General features: G+C 41.6%; 1 protein-coding gene across 7 annotated transcripts in view; it reads left to right on the top strand.

Moving 5' to 3' along the window:
* The window catches only part of CAMK1D (calcium/calmodulin dependent protein kinase ID), a 389,771-nt gene that overhangs the window by 218,081 nt on the left and 152,056 nt on the right, over positions 1 to 19,634 (top strand). For all 7 annotated transcript variants that reach the window (XM_036841516.1, XM_036841510.1, XM_036841508.1 and 4 more), the window contains one exon: positions 15,284 to 15,358. In XM_036841516.1, coding sequence (XP_036697411.1) covers positions 15,351 to 15,358 — 8 coding nt within the window. In that variant the 5' untranslated portion in view covers positions 15,284 to 15,350. The remainder of the gene's footprint in view (positions 1 to 15,283; positions 15,359 to 19,634) is intronic.

The raw sequence follows: 19,634 nt of genomic DNA, 5'->3' as shown, positions 1-19,634 counted from the left end.
TGGTCTGTTTATTTGATCTAATCTCACAGCAGAGTCTTGTCCTGTATATCTGGAGTTGAGGGGCTAGTGTTCACTTTGTCTATTCAGTATCTCTTAAGGTCTGTGCTTTGCCAAGTTTGAGTTCACACTAATCCAGAGAGGCAGCTGTGAGGTCTGCTGCCTTGACTTTCATTCTGTGTTATTATTAGGTTACTAAGTTTGAACAAACAGTTAAGAAGAAAAAAAGAGCAGATAGATATGTCTCTAAAAGGAAAGAGAGGCTGGCCTGACATATGACCAGAGGCTGTGTGTTGGAGCCCATGGAAACTGTGTTCTTGGTCATGGAGCCCAGAAATCCCATCAGTAGCTGGCAAGTGTTGGTGGCTGTGAAGAGGGAAAGGTCTTTCCAATATCTACAGGTGGGTTTTTGGAAAATTAATAAGAAATATGCCATCAGGGGTATCCCGATTCTAGAGATGTAGGAAGACTCTGAAGAACAAAACTCCAGATCATGACCGACATTGTTTTCTTTTTCACAATTCTCTTCTCTTTCAGAGGAAAAAAAAAAAACTATTGGCAAAAAGAGTCATGAACTTGACATTTTGCAGGATTCCAACCTTTCATCACTACTTACTAAGAGCTCTTGCATTGGCCTCGGTCCCCAAGGAAATCTAGACATTTACAATGTGGTCAAGTGACTTTCTACTTGTTTATGACGATAGAGAAAAGTGCGTATGAACTCCCACTTGGAAGATTAAAGTGGAACAAAGTGAAATTTCATGTTTAAAGTGACAACATCAGTAGGAGACGCGAGGGGTTAGGCTTTCAAGCATGGTTTTATAAGGAACTACGTCACATGGCTTAGTTAAGCAATTAATGTATTTATTTTTGGTAGTGCTCTTTTTTAAAAATGAGGGTATTTACAATATATAAGTTTCAGGTGTACAACATAGTGATCATAATTTTTAGGGGGGTATACTCCATTTATAGTTATTATGGAATATTGGCTATATTTTAAATATCCTGCCAAACAAAACACAACATGTACTTTTTTCAGAGTGGAGAATGACACGTGTATCCCGCTTCCTAGTTCCTTTGGCATAAAACCCACTCTGTTGAACCTGGCAAGCAAGATTCTCCTAATTTCCCCAATTAACTCTCATCGATTTCTTCCCCATCCATCTGAGTATCCTTATGATCCACATCACTCTTCTGTGTCTTTGACAAATGCTGTTCCCTTCTCTGGAGTGCTCTTTTCCTTGTTTTTCTATTGCCTGGCAAACTTGCCAAAACCCAGAGCGCATGTCAGCTCCCCGGGTGCCAGCCCTGCTGAGTGCCTGGGCAGAATAAGACACGGGAGCAAGGCTGTGCTTCCGTGATCCCGTCCGGCTCCCCTGGCAGGAGGTTGGCTGTGCTGTATCTTGATGTTTACATACACACCTGTCTTCTTGAGCTGGCCAGGGAGCCACTGGGTTTCAGGGACTGTGTTTTATTTATCTTTCTAACCCCACTGCTTGGCCTCAGGTCTGGCACCCGTAGGTACTCTCTGGATGTTTGATGAAGTCTAGGTCTGTGAGTTTTATGCAAGCTTTCTGGAAATAATGTGCCCTGATGCTCTTCCAAGGGCTCTTGTATGCAGCGAACTTTGAGGAAGAGTGGCGGTGACAGTAAGAGGTCGTGCTTTTCCCTTCCCTTCCCCTGCTGCCCCACCTGCAGTGCAGTTGGCGGCATTCTTGTGCAGGGTTCATCATGACAGCTGATGGACTGTCTTGTTAAGCCGGGCCTCTGTGTGTTTATTTGTCATCAAGTCACATTAGAGCTTCAGATGCTTCGTGTACCACCAGCCCCGTCCCTCACCCCCCGCAAGAAAAAAGAGGGAAGAAAAAAAAAAAAGATGAAAGAGGGAGCGCGACCAGATGGTTCATCTGACTCCACAGCCTTATTGCAAAGATCCCAGAACCGATGGTCCGCATTCCCATGCTGGAGTTTGCTTCCGCCTAAGGCTCCTGAATTAACCAGCTCACGTCCACACCGGGGCTTCCTCTGCCTTCTGGTTCTGCATCACAGGGTGGGAAATCGTCCTGACTCAGTTTTGTGCATGCTTTTCAAGAGGCACCACACTTTGCACCTTCCTCCACCCAGGCCCTTATTTTTTCTGTTCCTTTACCCCTCAAATGTTCTTGGCATCCTTTCCCTGAGATAAATCATTCTGCCAGGCTCTGTGCCTGCGAGAGTGTGTTCCACAGTGCTGACTGCCCCCCAGCCTCTGGTGGAATAGCAACTCCAGTGCTGTTAGATCCAGCACTGTGTGACTTCAGACTGGGCTTAAGGAGACTGGCCCCAAAATGTATGTATGTGTGTATGTATATACACGTGTGTGTATGTGTATACGTAGCTCCTCACCCCCTTCCTGTCTCTGTTGTTGCATGGTTGGCTTCTTCCTGATTTTAACGTTAAGTTAAAAAAAATAACTCTAAAGAGGCCAACGATTCAGGAAGAAGAACATTAGCGTCTTGGGGAATGACTTTCTGAGGACAGGTCTTCCCTTTGTATCTGAAAATATATTCATAATACTAGTCTTCTCTAGGTAGAGTAGGGAAGAAACTTTTTTATTCACTTTTGTATTATTTAATGCACTGGTTTCCTTTTTCCCTATCTTTCTTGTTTTCTTTTCTTTCTTCTTTTTAAAAAAAATAAGTTCTTTTAAAAAATGAAGAAGAATAAATTCTTATACATATAGAAAAAAATAAAAAAATAAATTCTTATACGTATAGAGCCCCAGTACACAAACAGGTAAGAAATAATAGTATTTCATCAGCGTGACAGAAGTCCAGTTTTATAACTTTTATTTATTACAAAGGCTCTCAAGGAGAACACAAGGGAACATGGTGGTAGTTTCCACTGTGTTCACATTTGGTATCTATTAGAGTTGGATCTGTGAAAGTTGTATTTCATGATGGTTTCTAAAATATTTATTGAGAACCTGGAGGATTTGGGAGAAACCAGATTGGAAAGCATGGGTCCAAAGTGACCTCAAGGAAGTCTGGCCGTTGGACTAAGATGCTTGGATGTTTGGAGGAAAAAAGTCTCCATGGCTTTGCTCTGAAAAAGGCAGTCACCTAAAATGCACCCGGCGGGCTGTGTATGACCTCAGCCTGGCCCACTCTCCCCCCTCTTTGGCTTGCAGACCGTGGCCACCGCCTGAGCACGTCAGCCGCTCTGCTTGAGCCGAGGAGCCCAGGGACGGCCACCCTCCCCTCCCCGGCTACCCTTGTGTAGTTGTCAGGGATAATCCGTGTGGCTGGACTTCTCCCATCCCCTTCTCCCTCACAGCACAATTGCTTTCCTGATTCTCCTTTAAACTCTGAATAGAAAGCTGGGTGAATAGCAATTACTTTATGAGCCACCATCTGTGAACAGTGTCATTCCTGAGAATTTGCTCACAGCCCTGGCGCTCATCCCCTGGGTTATCGTCATCTTTTATTAGCAGGACATCATAAAACTATAAACTCCAAACTGCCTCAGCATTTCACACCCATCTACCATAAAACTGCGATTTGGAGAGGCGATGCATATATCAGACACATCCTCTTAACAAATCATCGACAAAGCAAAACATGCTGTTCTTTCTTTTTTCTTTTTCGTTTTTTTTTTTTGGCCGCACTGCACGGCATGCGGAACTTCCCTGGCCAGGGATGGAACCCGCACCCCCTGCAGTGGAAGCGCAGAATCTTAACCACTGGACCACTAGGGAAGTCCAACATGCTGTTCTTTCTAATCGTGCCTCTAATCTCAGGTATGAAGAAACTTTCTCTTGCTTTCTCAAGGAAGAATACAGAGTTGCCATTATTAGACACTCATAGCGATTATTTCTGTGTTTTTAAAAATTATATATATATATAAAGCACACAACCAGCCACAAACACCCTCATGAATTCCCACCACGTAAGTGCCTGAACACTGTTTTTTTTCCATTGAATGCACTTGATCTTCTGAAGCCTGGGGCTGACCTGAGCGAGCTGTGTGACGGCATTAATTACTGCTGTGCAGTAAAGAACGCTCGATTTGGTGTTTGTTGTCTCTGAACGTGGGCACTTTCCTGGAACAGCGAGGAGCGTTTTACAGCACAAGTTCCATCCTCCTAAGTCTGAAATGGAGCTGACGGGAGACAGTTGTTCAGAGCAGACTTCTCTCCATCTCTTTTTCCTTCTTACTCTTTTTCATCCCAACTTTTTCTTTTATAATTTGCTTCTCGCTTTATCAATAAACAGCACGATATTCCAGCAGATTTAGGGAGCTGCCCAGGATCGTGCTCCCCTGGCCCTGATGCTTCATTATCTGCAAGGAGAACAGGCAGCAGACTTGTGCCTCTTCGTTTCTTACCTGTGCTCCCGGGGCTCTGTGTCCATGTGCAGGCTGTGCTGTGCCAGGGCCATGCCCCTGAGCCATTCTGGGCACCTACGGACTTCGCAGAGTCCTGGATTCAAGTTGTGAAATACAGGACCTCGCTGTGGGTATCAGTACAGAGAAAACACAGGGCTCTCACGGTAGGAAAAAAAAAGGATATGATGCCTTTTCCCAAGATTCCAATGCATTGTCTTGGTCCCCTTTCCTTTATACTCACATGAATGCAAGTGTTCAGAGCTAGAAGCCTCTAAGATGCTTCTTGAATGCAAGCCCAGTGTCTTCAGTCTGGGGCACAGGGTGTTTGTGATGAAGCTGCAGGATGCAGCCCAGGCCATCGGCACCTGGTTATAGGTTATCACAGGATCTCACATGAGCGTGGCTTCTGAAGTCGCCTTGGAATTAGCTGCAGTGAACCTGGAACAAGCTTTCTGAGATTCTCCTTCTAAGGTGCCTTTGGAGACTGTGTTTTCGTATCAGTGGAGCTAGTAAATGAAAGTGACAAGACTTTATCTCTGTTTCCAGGCAGGTGAGTGCCTTATGTTCTCCAGGAGTCCAAGGCGTCTATTTTCATGTTAAAATATCCAGAGAAATGTATATTACCCATTGACGGAAAGTTACCCAAAAATCCAGAGAAGGAAATCACAACATTCCCTTAAATGTGTTAGTGTTTCAAAGCCTTACTAAGAAATGCTAGAAATGTTATGGTTAACCAGTTGAAAATTGTTGATTTTTCATATTCTTTTTCCCAGAGGACTAATATGTTGGCCAAGTTGCCTTGAACCTTTATCCTCAGGACACCCTGAATCTTACCTTTAAATCAGATCAATTATGAAATAAATGTATTCAGCCAAGTATTTAAAGGTAAATCCTTCCTCACCATCTAAGGTTTTCATTAACTCAGTAACTTACCAGTGGTTCTCTAACTTTGCATTTGCATCACTTGGATTTTTCCCCCCCCCCCAAAAATCCGGAAGCCTAGGCTACTTCCCAAGCCAATTTAATCATAATGTCCAGGGACTAGATCCAGGTGTCATATATTTTAAAACTCCTCAGGTAATTCTAACATACAGCCGATTTTGAGACCCACCTATAATTTATCATGGGTGGTAATAGGAGTAGGAAAGAATTACACAGAGTCAAATCTTCTAACCTTTTTTGATTCAGGTGCCCAGCTTTTGAGTGCCTTTGGTCTGTAAGACTTTAGGAAGGCTGGAATTAATTGTTCATTCATTTATCCATTCTTCTACAATACTCGCTGAGTGTTGGTATGTGCCAGGCACTGGGTTTTTCGCACTGATTTGGACCTAACTTATTTCTCCTTTGGACTAAAGGCAACCAGCCCTTGGTTGGAACTTCTGGAGTTATTCCAGACATGAACAAATCACTTCGTCCTTTCTCTGTTGGTTCAGGGCCTTGTAGAAGCTGACTTTGGGAGAGGGAAAAGAAGGTCTTTTCCATGTGAATGGATTCTTATCTCAAGAAATTCTATTCCATGTCTAACTGACAAACTTACCCACGCAAAAGAGCCTGTTGAAGCATGACTCGTTATCCAGGTTTCTGTGTAGCAAGCAGTATCCTGGAGAACACTGAATATTGGCTTAGAATCAAGCATTGTGGGATCTTTTATACCTCAATATACTTTGCCTCCTTAATTTTGAATTCATTGATTGTTAGAGTTGGAAAGGACCTGAGGGAGTATCCTGTTTGCCTAGTTAATTTCTAGATGAGGAAACTAAGACTCTGGAAAATGATGTGACCGAGAGAACGTCCATCATTTTCCCCTAGAGACAGAGCCAGCCTAGTTAGCGCCCCTCCCGTGGTACCATTACAGGCTCCAGCCCTGCCTCCTTATGTACAAATGCTGGCCAGGCCTCCACCCTGTGTAGCCTGAATTGTACTAAGGATGCCTGAGATGCTTTTTTGAACATATGGTCAGCAGTGCATAAGGTTTTAATTGTTGTTTGTTTGTTTTGAAGGATTCAAAGCAAAACTCATTTCAAAATGAGAAAATATCACATGTGGTACTTAATCCTTAAAAAAACAAATAAATTGGCTTGCATTCTTAAGATGTAGTTGATTTAGATACCAGTCTTTTGCTCCTTAGTGTCCTGTTGATTACAGCCTCATCTGCTGGCATCAAAAGAAGATGATTCGAAGCTTTGGATTTTGAATTCTTGTCTTTCCTGGAGTGGCCTATATTCTTTTTTTTTTTTTTTTTAAATTAATTAATTAATTAATTTATTTATTGGCTGCATTGGGTCTTCATTGCTGCACATGGGCTTTCTCCAGTTGTGGCGAGCGGGGGCCACTCCTTGTTGGGGTGCGCGGGCCTTTCACGGCGGTGGCCTCTCTTGTTGCGGAGCACAAGCTCCAGGTGCGCAGGCCCCAGCAGTTGCAGCACGCGGGCCCAGCAGTTGCGGCTCAAGGGCTCTAGAGCACAGGCTCAGCAGTGTGGCGCATGGGCCTAGCTGCTGTGCGGCATGTGGGATCCTCCCGGACCAGGGCTCGAACCCGTGTCCCCTGCATTGGCAGGTGGACTCCCAACCACTGCGCCACCAGGGAAGTCCCCTATATTCTTTTTTTTTTTTTTTAATTTATTAATTTTGGCTGCGTTGGGTCTTCGTTGCTGTGTGCCGGCTTTCTCTAGTTGCGGTGCACAGGTTTCTCCTTGCAGTGGCTTCTCTTGTTGCGGAGCACGGGCTCTAGGCGCATGGGCTCCAATAGTTGTGGCTCGTGGGCTGTAGAGCCCAGGCTCAGTAGTTGTGGCGCACGGGCTTAGTTGTTCCGCGGCATGTGGGATCTTCCCAGACCAGGGCTCGAACCCGTGTCCCCTGCATTGGCAGGTGGATTCTTAACCACTGCACCACCAGGGAAGCCCCCCTATATTCTTAATAGACAAGGTCTCTCTATATATGTAACATGATACATGTATGTGTATATATATAATATTTTTTCTTCTATACATGTATATATATGTGTGTGTATAGATAGATAATGAAACCACATAATTTAATGTTCAGTTAACAAATGAGGAAATCAAGTCAGAAAGTATTTAAAGGCTTGTCCAAAATCTTGCAGTTAGATGTGTCAGAGCTGAGACGCAACCTATCTCTTGATTGCTTGAGCGCTTAAACTAATCAATATGTGTTTCTTTGTGTCCAGCATTATGGATACATTTTGGTGAATCAGGTGTTGATGATTTTGATCAAGAGCCTTTTAAAAATTACCTCTTTGTAAAAGTCTGGCAATACAACAGTCCATCAACCTTTCTCTACTTGGGTTCAGTGAGAGAATCAGGCCCTAATTCCCTAAAGCATCTATTGTGTATAGTGAATTCACTTTCTCTCCTATGCAACTAGTATGGTGCCATCCTTGGGAGAATTGAGAAAATAGTCACTCATATCATTTTTCTCTGTTCTGTTCAGATGAAGAACCTCAGTTAAGAAAAACTGGAAGGTGAAAATTTCCTCCCATCCTATAGCGCACTTTTTGAGGTACTCATTTACCGGTTTAACATGTATCCTTCTAGACTTTTGTTCTCTGGAAATAAAACCATTTAACTATGTACACACATATGCATACAAACAGATGGGCACAATGCAGTATGTACAAAGACAAGGTGATGAAAGAACTGGGGTGGCCCAGAGGAGAGGGAATCAGTCCTGCAAGAGGTAGGGGATAGCAAGGGGTTCACAGTGGAAGTGATGGGTCTCGGAGGATGAGTCATTTAATAAGAAGATAAGAGAGGAATGAGCACACCTATGTGGCCAGAGAGGAAGGTGTGCACTAGTGTTTGAGAACTGCCTGGGTCCAGTAAAGTTCTGGTGTGGGGCAGCGATAGAGGATGAGATGGAATGGACGCGTGAGGACCAAGCAATATGGGACCTTGTAGGTCATGTCAAGTCGTTTGGACTTTATTCTGGACTGTGGAGCGCCATTGATGAATTTCATTCTAAGACATTTGATCAATTCTATATTGTGGAATGATGGCTCAGGAAACAGCATGGAGAATGGTTAGAAAGAGAGCCAGACCGGAGGGAAGATAGGAGAATGATTAAGTGGTTATAAACTAGGAGTGATCATCTACAAAATAGGAATAGTAATGCCTGCTTTATAGCATTGTTGGGAGAATGAAATGCGGTAACATCTGTGAATGCGCCTGTTAAGTTATAAAAAGGAAAGGTATTATTTTTTTAATACCACGTGGCAAATATTTCAACTTTATCACTTTCCCTTGTGACTGACAATATCCTGATTTTCTCAGCATTGTTTCCTGTACTGCTTTTGCTCTTTTTTTTTTTAATTAATTAATTAATTAATTTATGGCTGTGTTGGGTCTTCGTTTCTGTGCGAGGGCTTTCTCTAGTTGTGGCAAGCGGGGGCCACTCTTCATTGCGGTGCGCGGGCCTCTCACTATCGCGGCCTCTCTTGTTGCGGAGCACAGGCTCCAGACGCGCATGCTCAGTAATTGTGGCTCATGGGCCCAGTTGCTCCGTGGCACGTGGGATCTTCCCAGACCAGGGCTCGAACTTGTGTCCCCTGCATTGGCAGGCAGATTCTCAACCACTGCGCCACCAGGGAAGCCCTCCTGTACTGCTTATAACAAGAGGGAGAGAAAAATCTGACCCAAGAAAGGAGGAAATGATTTTGTTTATTAAAAAAAAAAAAAGAAGGAAATCATAGGTACTTACAAAAATCAAGACTGCCAAGACGTCAGAATATTCTTGAAATATTTTTGAGGCCATTTACTATGCTAGAGAACCATAGCGTCTTTTTTGTGAATGAAATTTAAACTTTCTGGGCTGTTTAGAAAAAGGTAAGAGTGGTGGGTGGTGAAAGACCTGGTCCTTTAGGTCTTTGCCTGAGAGGGACCTGCTTTTCCCCTGAGGGAGAACTTTCCTGGACTGGACTGTTAACACGGAAGTGCTTGTGGGAGGAGGACAGGAAGCTGGTCGCGGCTCATTGACGTAACTCCCGCCTTGTGCGCCTGCGCCGAGATCGGTTCCTCCACCATCTTTGTTCTGCTTTCACTAGTGATCACCGTATCTCCTGTCTGCCCCTTCTGATTATATTTCCTTCCATCTCTTACCTTCTTGTGGCCTCTTGAGTAGGTAAGTGACCTTTTCCAAGGACCACCCAGAGGAAAGGTGTTTTGTTGCCTTTCCTTCTGATAATTCTCTTAGTGCTCATAATTGCTGCCATGGTTTTGCCCCCCCACTCCAGATCAGTGAACCATGATAGGATGAAAAAAAGCAAAAAATGTTGGATATTCCTTTCTCTTCTCTTCTCTTTTGTGTTTTTCTAACTTTCCTCAGTTTATATGGAGTTCAAAATGTGTGATTCCTTGGACCATGGAGAATTAGACCAGAGGGAGAAATGATGTCACTGTCATTTCATAGGAGCATGTGTAGTCAATAGGATGCCTGTCCTTTGGGTCCTGATGTTCTCTCCAGCCTGGGGGTTTGGAATGGGGCCTACTTGTGCATTTGGCACGATTTTTTGCATGAATTAACTTTAAAATGTTTTCCTGGCTCTTTCTGGGGTTTTCTTGCTTGGCTGTCACTTACCATGCAGGCAGAAGTCTGCCTCAGTGCCCATATGCTGTTTTCCCATTCAACTTTTCTCTCCCTCTCTCTGCCTGGGCCCACTTCCCTCTATCCACCTCTTCTGTCCATTATTGTAGATTATGGAGACTTTAGAGAAGATTACCACCTAAACCATTTACCCTCTGTACATAGATATACCAGACATTGCTTACTTTGGGCCTGGCAGATAAGTGATTGAAATTAAGAGAGGTTCTTTTCATCACAGAGTTGCTTTCAGTGACATTATTCTTTTGAATTATGCATATTTTAGAAAGGATTGCTGTTTGGGTGTGGACATTCCTCATGTTTGAAGGTCCTCTTGGCCGTGTTTTGGAGAGACCGAGTGCTGACCTACAGGTATTTAGCTATGCAAGGTTAACAGAACCTTGGTTTTCATTTGCTTGTAGCTGAGATGCCCCACCTCTTTTCTCTGTCCACTTTCTTCCCCCTTCTGATGATACCAGCAGATGTAGGTTGATGCAAGGCTCTTCCTAATTATCATTTCTGGACTCCTAACTGTTCCTTCTGCTTCTGAATATCTCTTCCTCTGGCTCCCTTTGACCCGCTGGGATTTCATCTGTCAGGATGTTTATAACCAAGTATCTTGAGAGCTTCCAGTAGATTTCAGGATAGTAGAACAAATCTCTGCCCCACTCCCCTCAGAAGTGGATATTATATTGTTAGTTATGAAATTTAATACTTTAGGTGTTGTAATTCTATGCAAATAACTGAATTTATGTGAACTGTTTGATATTCTCATTGTAACTTAGTTAATATGAAGTTATAACATAAGTGCTTGAACAGGGTCTTGGGAGTTAGAATCTTGGCAATTCCAGTTACTAGTTGTATGACCTTGGAATACTTTCGTAGCCTCTTGGGGGTCTTAGTTTTCCTCTTTTAAAAATAGGGAGAATGATAGCTACTTTGTAGCATTGCTGTATTAAATGAAATCCTTAAAAATACTTAGTATAGTTTTGACACAGAGTTGACAGTAAATGGTATGTATAAAACAGCTATGTAAGTGGGACCTAAAGAAAGTTATAAAATTAGTTCACCAGATTTAGATGTGTTATATCCCAGGGGACTAAGGAAATTGCACTTACCGCAAAAAAGTCACAGTTGAAATATTTGAGAAAACAATGTAAGAGATGTCGGCAAATTTTCCAAATATGAAAAAGGTAGACTATGAGATGTATAGACAGGGAAGTTTGACTCCAATGCACAGCCAAGTTCTGGAACAGTAAATTAAGCATACGGTTTATAATCATTTAGTAAAGACTGTGGTGGTTGCTAGGAGTCACCATGGGTTTACTAAGAACAAAACTTCCCAAACATTCCATTTCCCTTTCAAATAGTATTATGTGCTGTGTAAAAGTGAGGAATGCCATTTCAGCCAAGAATCTAATTGTCTACTTATGGTTAGTACAGTAAAATATGGGCTAAAACTGCTGGGTTTGTAACTCAGCAGCCATTGAAGCCAGCTGATTAATGTCTTGGTTTTCTTGATGGAGTCTCTGGTGGAATACCATGGAGTTCTGGCATGTAACTCTCTCACTTAAGACTTTAACTAGGAATTTGGATGAAGACACACAGTATGAACGTGTACCAACAAAATACGCAGATGGCCCAAAGTGGAGAGGCGTAGTAACTATAATAGAGAGAATCAAAATTCAGAATATTTCTGATCATTTGAAGCATTGCATGGAACCCAGAAGATTGAGCTGAATGAAGCTAAGGCGAAGACGTTAAGCTCAAAAGGTCAAGCCTGAGTAAGAAAGGAGATCTTGTTTGGTAGAAGTTCAGGTAAAAATGATCTGGTCATTTAATTGACCCTAAACTTTATAGTCTTCCATTCATCCATCCATTCATTCATTCACTCTAACATGTATTGAAAGTACTACCTGCCATGCCCTTTTCTTAGCATTGGTGAGACAATAGTGATCAAAATAGTCAAAAATCCCTACCCCCATGGAGCTTATCTTCTTTATATGCCAGCAGTTGTGCAGCTGCCTAAAAAAGTGAACCTAATGTTAGACTTTATTTGCAAAAAGTATAATATCCAGCTCATGATGGTTAATAGTTCTACTCTATTATTTAATATGCTGTTCTTGGTGCTATATCTTACACTGGGATCATTACTTTCAGTTCTGAATGCTCTAGTCTGGACAAACAAGAGTGACAATAACATGATGGTAGGAATATAAACCATGTTGAAGGGGAATTGGGCGATGATAGGAAGAGTAAACTAAGTAGGGAAATTATATCCCTCAAATATTTGCAAGATAAATGAGAAGAGCTTATATGATATGTAAGCTTGTTCTGTGTGGCTCCCAGGAGTCAATACTAATTACAACGAGGATGATTTCTGGTAAACAGAAGAAAGATTGAGCTCCATGAGGGCTGAGATGTCGCTGCTGTGATTCCTAGTCACGTGCCTGGTACATGGTGGGCGCCCAGAGATGTGTGGATGGATGTTCACATGGCATTTTGTGAAGATAACCTAGGTACTGAAATAATGTAAAAAATTTAAGTTCAGTTTTTGTATATCTTAAGGAATCTGAGGGTGGAATAAAGTACCTGAGAACAGCTCTGGGGGACCAGGATGTTTTCTTCGATCACATTCTAACATTTACAAGTGAATTAAACCACTTTTCTTAAGAGACATTTAAGAGGCCATTTTAAGATGTCTTTGAAATTTCTAATATGCTTATTCACACATTACCCAACCCAGCTCAACCTCCATCATTTTTTGAGGCCTTCACCATAATTCTGACCCAGGGCCTTGCTTTCTCTGAATTTAACAATTCTGCAGAGCATAGCATTTAATTCTTCCCTAATTGCTTCATGGGTCTCCCCATCAAGGTGATAAGATTTTGGAGGGAAAAACCTTATTTTATACTTTTCTTGTATCAAACACAGAGCAGAAGGTCAGGAAATGATTGCTTGCTTGATTGATTCATCCGCTAAGAAGGAGAGTCAGTAGCAGTATCATTTCAGCCACTGTAAGAACTTATGTAAGACATAACGGTTAAATAGACTCTAATTTCTCTAGCCCCTGCATCCAAAGAAGGGATTTATATTCTTAATTTATTAGAGTCTCCTACTTTGGCTGGGCAAGTGCTTTGTACATAGTTGATTCTTTGTATATAGTTGAATATTAATGGCTGTAGTCCAGGGCTCAAATTGTCTTCTTGGCTGAACCTCTGAGGGGAGCTGGGACTCCAGGTACAAACCCCTAAGCCCAGTTTGGAGGCTCATTGACTGTGATACATGTACTTGGGTGGCCGGATCTAGCACCCAGTTACATTTGAATTTCAGATAAACAACAATGCAATGTTTGGGACACACTTACATTTAAAAAGTGTTCATTGTTTATCTAGAATCAAACGGTAACTGGGTGCCCTGTATTTTGTCTGGCAACTCTGTATATAAACCCCATTCTTTTCGTGTTCCCATGAATCTAAGCTGTTAATTAACCCCTAAACTAACTTCACTTAAAGGAAATATTCGTGCCAATGTGATTGATTCCAATGGCAACTTTTTTAAATTGAAAAGAGGGAAAATCCATACACTGTATACTGTTTTTGTCATATTCTTTCAGGTGTGTCCAATAATGATACTTCCACAGACACCTAGGGTCTCAGCAGTTCCAAATTAATCTCTCATGGCTTCCTTGGTGGAATAGTTTAGTTGGTTCACATGATATGTTGCTGGTGTTATTTTGCTCAGGCACCACAGAAACCATTGCTAACGAATAATTAGGTTCTCCACGTCAGAAGCGGGTGAAATGTGAATTTGGGATACTCTGTCTTCTCACTTCCTACACATCAACTGCATTGGCTAACAAGAGCCGCAGCAATCAAAGCAAAACATTACCTCTCTTAGTTAATTCTTTTGTTCTCTTCTTTCATCTGCTCAAAGGGAAGATAATATTCCTTATAAACTTCTTTTGAGGGGAAGACAGCTCACACTTAGGAAAATTGCATCCATTTTCCCTAAATAAATAATGACTTGCTATTTAGGAGCAAAAGCCTTAAATATCATTTATTCATTCAGCAAACATTTATCAAGCAGCTCTATGCTAGCTCCTAAGGGGAAACAGAATGAGTAAGATGTAGTCCCTGCTTTCAAGGGTTCACAGGAATCTGCCCGTTCAATGCTTGCTTTTAAATGGCTCAGCAGTCATTTCAGAGAAGAAGCGTGTAGTAAGAGCTAATTAGCTCATAATGAAATGATTCTTCTCTCAAATGCTTTAAACAAATACCAAACCTTACATTCCAAGCAGAGGCTGTTCCTAATCGGTATTTCGAGGGGCTAGAATTGGACTGTTTCCTTCTCCCTTTGTTCTGTCGTTAGGAGTTTGCTGCTCCCAGCGTGGTCCACAGACCAGGAGCATTAGCATCTCCTGGGAGCTTGTTAGCAATGCAGACTCTCGGGCCCTGTCCTGGACCCACTGAATCAGAGTGTGCAGTGGAGCCAGAACCCCACGTGATTCACGTGCGCCCTGAGGTTTGAGAAGCCCTGGTTTGGTACAGAATTTCTCCAGCTCCACTTTGTGCGGGCTGACCATCTGAGGATCTTGTTAAGGCAGATTCCTGGGCCCCGGCCTCAGGGATTCTGATTCTGTATGATGGGGCCCAGCCTGAGAATTTGCATTTCTCACAATCTCCCAGGAGATGCTGGTGTTGCCTGTTTGGGAACCACTCATGGGGTAGCACCAGTCTAGCTCGCTTGGGGTACTGAACTGACCTTTGCTGGCGATGGTGACTAGAACCCCAATGAGGAGGTCAGTCTGGTTTTCCATTGCTTACACTGGAGTCAGGAACATGACGACGAAACTGTTCCCTGGAAGATCTAGCCTGTTGTGGGGATGGATTTGCATACAGTGGACTCTTTGGGCCAGTCTGTTCTGGCCATTGTGAGACTACAGAAGAGGGAGCAATTAAATTCTTCTTGGGGGCTCAGCCATTTGAGTGGGGCCCTGCAAGATAATAGGATTTTGGCCCATTCCTGGGATTCATATGAATAAATGCCAGGAGAGTGGGATATACATGAAGCAGTGATAGTTAATCCAGTATTGCTACGTTGTAAGATATAGAGCCTCCAGAAAGAAGAAGAGCAGAGAGCATGGGAGATGGGTCTGGGAAAAAGTTTGGGGACAAGATGGAGAGGTGTCTTAAAAATGTCGCCTTAAGGAGTTTAGATTCTGTCTTAGAACTTTTTGCTATAATGACATCTGTTTTTTTAAAAAAAAAGTTTGCATGTCTCGTACTTACTATTCTGTGTGTGTGTGTTTTTTTTTTTTCTTTCAGGATTAAGCATGAAAACATTGTGGCCCTGGAAGACATCTATGAAAGCCCAAATCACTTGTACTTGGTCATGCAGCTGTAAGTACCTGGTTTAATTGATGAGTGCAGACCAGGGGTTGCAAACTCAAATGCCTAAAGGGCCAGGTGGTAAAATAAATTAATGGAGTGGGCCGGGCAAGACAGCAGGGAGTGGTGAGAACTGTAGGGCAGTGGGCAAGAATGCGTCTGTCTGAGAACAGTGGTCTTCAGACCTCACTTGGTCTCATCTGCAGCTGCTGAATCAGACCGAAAATCTGGAGTCCTCACAATGGAATCCAATGCTACTATTGCAGGGTCGCTCTATTTAGGATGTCTCTTTTGCTTTTTTAATGTGCGAGGTCCAAATGTTGCTTCCTGAAAGCACTTCAGTGGGCCCACTGTGAAGTACACTCTGCTCCTGTCTCCGGGAGAAACTCCCACCCTTGTCTTCATTTCTAGGGAGGCTGGGGGATGGCAGCAGATGGTAGCTGTGTGTTCTGTCCCTTCCCTTCTCCTCTTCTGCTGGCAGATAAATGCACATGTGATTCATGCCAAACATACGAGACGTATAATTGGAGTCGGACTACGCCATTATCATAGTCCCCCTTTAGAATCTTTCTGCATTCCAGTAACTCTGGAGCTTGCCAGAAGGTGGAAGAAATAAGAAAGCTGAATATCTAGGTAGAGGCTATACTTGAACAGGTGTTTTTTTGTTTGTTTTTTTTCTAATGTGAGGTGAAATTAGCCTGCCCACGTACACAAATGCTTTATTCTAAGTGATGAAATTCGTAGGAGTATTCCAGGACTAAACTTGTTATAATTAAGTGACGGAAACTGTATCAGAGGGCTACATTTTCACCACGACTTGAGTAAATTCTGGAACACTGTGTTATTGAGCTTAATGACCAAAGAGGATTTTTGCTGAAGGTCAGAATATATACTTAAATTTCATTATTTATTAATGATTTTCAGACTTTGAATTTCCAAAGGTATTTAGAAGATTTGAGGGTCAGGCTAACAATTTCTTTTTCATCGATTTTCCTTTTTCTTATGAATGTTTAAACAACACATTAACTTGGAATCATGTTAGGATGCAAATAAGTTTTCATCAATGCATTTATTTAATCTTTCATTATTTTTAAAGTATTTTTAGTAGATTATGACACTTTTGTATAAACACTTATAAAAGTGTCCAAGTTGGAAGCATGTGGGCAATTTTTCTCTGACAAATGACAGTCCTAGGTGATGACCAGCAGTTTTACAGGTTTGTGTGTTGTTGTCTGCCATTAGACAGGCAGTGACTGCTGACTCCATGTTAATTTTCAGTATCTTAAGTGTGATCTTTCCTAGTTCCTTGCTATTCTGTTTGTTTTACTATTCACCACATTTCTAGTTCCCCCCAGATCTGATATCCTTCCTAGAAACTCATGTGACTTTCTTTTATACAGAATCAGCTCTTAAAGAAGCAGGTGAATCACTTTCCCACCAAATATTGACTGCCCAATAGGAAAAACAGGACATTTTGGTGACAAGAAAAAGCCCCACAAAATGTCCGTAGTACATTTAAATGTGTGCTTTTTTATTGGCGATGCAAAAAACAAAATATTAATACTTGAATCCAAAGCTATATGTATTCACTTGCTTTAAGTTCTCTGTTTATGAAACCATCACTAAATAAGAGGAAAGCACCCCAAATATGTATGTCTCAGCTCTGCCTCTTACTGGCTGGGTGAACTTTGGCAAATAACTGGGCCTTTCTTACTGGAAACTGGGCCTTTCTTATCGGTTTCCTTACTGAAAAAAATTTTACATAATAATAATAATATTTACATAGAGGGCTATAGTGAGTACTGAATGAAAAAAATGTGTGGGAGATAGTCTGTCATAAATAATAGGTCCTCAATGCAGACTACTTTCTCTATGGAATTATTTTATCCGTTTGTCTCTGCAGATGGTCTTTAATTTTATGAGATAAAGTTCAAGTACATTTGAATTCTACCTTTCTAAGCAACTTGATTGTATACTTATGAGCAGTAGTGTATATAAAGATAGGTTGGCAGGAGAGCATGAAAGTGTTCAGAATGGATGAACTTTAGAACATGTCTCTTACTATTTTATTGTTTTCAGTGTGTAAGTCTTCCATATCTTTGTTGAATTTATTCTGAAATATATTTTTTTGATCTTGTTGTAAATGGGTTTTTACTTCATTTTTCCAGTGACTTGCTTCTGTTATAAAAATACAGTTGATTTTTGTACATTAACTTACAATCTTGCTAAATTCACTTATTGTTTGTAGTAGTTGTTTTGTGGATTTCTTAGCATTTTCTATCTAAACAACCATGTCATCTGCAATTTACGTTGATTCTGGTTGGTCCCCAAAGGAATTCTATTTGGTAAAACACTGATAGTTTAGTCCTAAATATTAAGTGTATTTGAATGTCGTGATTATATTCCTTTAAAATGTTTTATGTCAGATGTTTTGAAAATTCGAATTGACCTCCCTCTTATTCCTTCCTCTCCTCCATTCGTTATCTTAATCAGTGAGATTTTTTTTAAAAGCAATGGCAAAAAAGAAAGAAAAGGAGGGAGGGAGGAAGGAAGGAAGGAAGGAAGGAAGGAAGGAAGGAAGGAAGGAAACCCTTAATGGATCAGAATATAATCCTGGGAAAATCTTTGGTCTGGTTTGAGGATTTTGTGGGCTTTATTGTTACTTTTGTTGTTGTGTTTTAGTTTTTGTCAGTAAGACTCAATAGTTTTTGTTCCTGAGACCCCTGTATTTTTTGTGCCTGGGTCAGTGGAAAGTGGGTTTGTTTGTTTTTTTTGAGAGTTTAGAAAGTCCTTGATTTCTAAATACTTGGGGATGATCTAGAACACAGCATTTGAGAGGGACTGTAGTTCACAGTATTTGTGCCTGGGAGGTTTCTGGTTTCCTAAGAAACATCATCTTGGGCGCTGACACTCAGATATAATAGGGGATGCTCAGTAGTAATTTTATTACTTAGCTAATTGCTATTTCGACTCTGAGTACTGTAGCATGTTTGTTCCTTTGCCACTGCAGCAAAGGAGACTTGATTGCTTATAGAGGTCTGTATTTAAATTTTATTCGGGGTTTGGGACAAATATCTTTTTTTCCCAGAGTGCTATTTTTTGGAACATTCTTCTCTTTTTTTAGTTCTTTTTTTTTTTTATTATTGAGAGATAATTGACTTATAACATTATATTCATTTTAGGTGTACAACATAATGAATAGTTCTTTTTGGAACATTCTTCTTTAGATAGTGTGAGATCAAAATGACATTGAGGTAAATTACAGAAGAAAAGTCAGTTTGTTTATAGTTTATTTCTGGTCTGACTTTGCTTGTGGGGTATTAGCCCACATATCTGGAGATGATAAAGGACAGGCCCTCAACTCCTCCCCTTCTACATCTATAACAGCTTAGGAAGTAAAATACACTTCAGACTGATGCATTTCAAAGGGCACATCAGAATTACTTTTTCAAGAATGAGCTTATATTTCTGATTGAATTGTATCATATTCATCAGATCCGAAATAAACTCCTGAACGTTTCACAAAATCTGCTTTCTCCTGCTGTCTGTCTCATCCCAGCAAATGGTAAACTCCTTTCTTCCAGTTGCTCAGGCCAAAACCCAAAGTCTTCCTTGACTCACCTTTTTTCTCTTAGGCCCTACAGTCCCATCCATTGGCAAACCCTGTGGTCACCAACTTGAGACTATCTCGAGAATCCAGCCACTTTCTCTTCATCTCCACCATCATGGATAAAACTTACCTTTCTTCCCCCAGCCTTTCCCCACTGCACTGTTCTTTCTCAGCATGTTAGCCAGACCTTGTCATGCCTCTGTTGAAAACTCCTACTGGCTTCCCATCTCACAGTACAAGACCAAGTCCTTTTTTTTTTTTTTTTTTTTCGGCCGCACCGTGTAGCATGTAGGATCTTAGTTCCCCAACCAGGGATTGAACCCAGGCCACAAGCAGTGGAAGCGGGGAGTCTTAACCACTGGACCACCAGGGAAGTACAAAGACGAAGTCCTTGTAGCAGTCTCCAGGGTCTTCCGTGTCCAGACCCCCTGGGGGTCCATGCGAGATGCAGATATTTCTAATATTTCTGATATTCCTTTTATTCCAGGACAGCATTAAGATATGTACAACTAGTTGCCCGCTGAGCCTGAAAACTAATGATTAAACACACATTCTTTAAAGAATGTTAATTTGATTCCTGAGCAGTCCAAGACACAAAAATATATGCAGCTTCCAAGAGAAAATATGATTTATCTACTCCACTAGCTGGTGCATGAAGCTGTTTGAACAGTTCCCTAT

Source organism: Balaenoptera musculus, chromosome 2 (genome assembly GCF_009873245.2).
Source record: "Balaenoptera musculus isolate JJ_BM4_2016_0621 chromosome 2, mBalMus1.pri.v3, whole genome shotgun sequence".
Classification (NCBI taxonomy): domain Eukaryota; kingdom Metazoa; phylum Chordata; class Mammalia; order Artiodactyla; family Balaenopteridae; genus Balaenoptera; species Balaenoptera musculus.
Note: the sequence above shows the minus strand (reverse complement) of the source record. Positions and strands in the feature narration are given on the sequence as shown.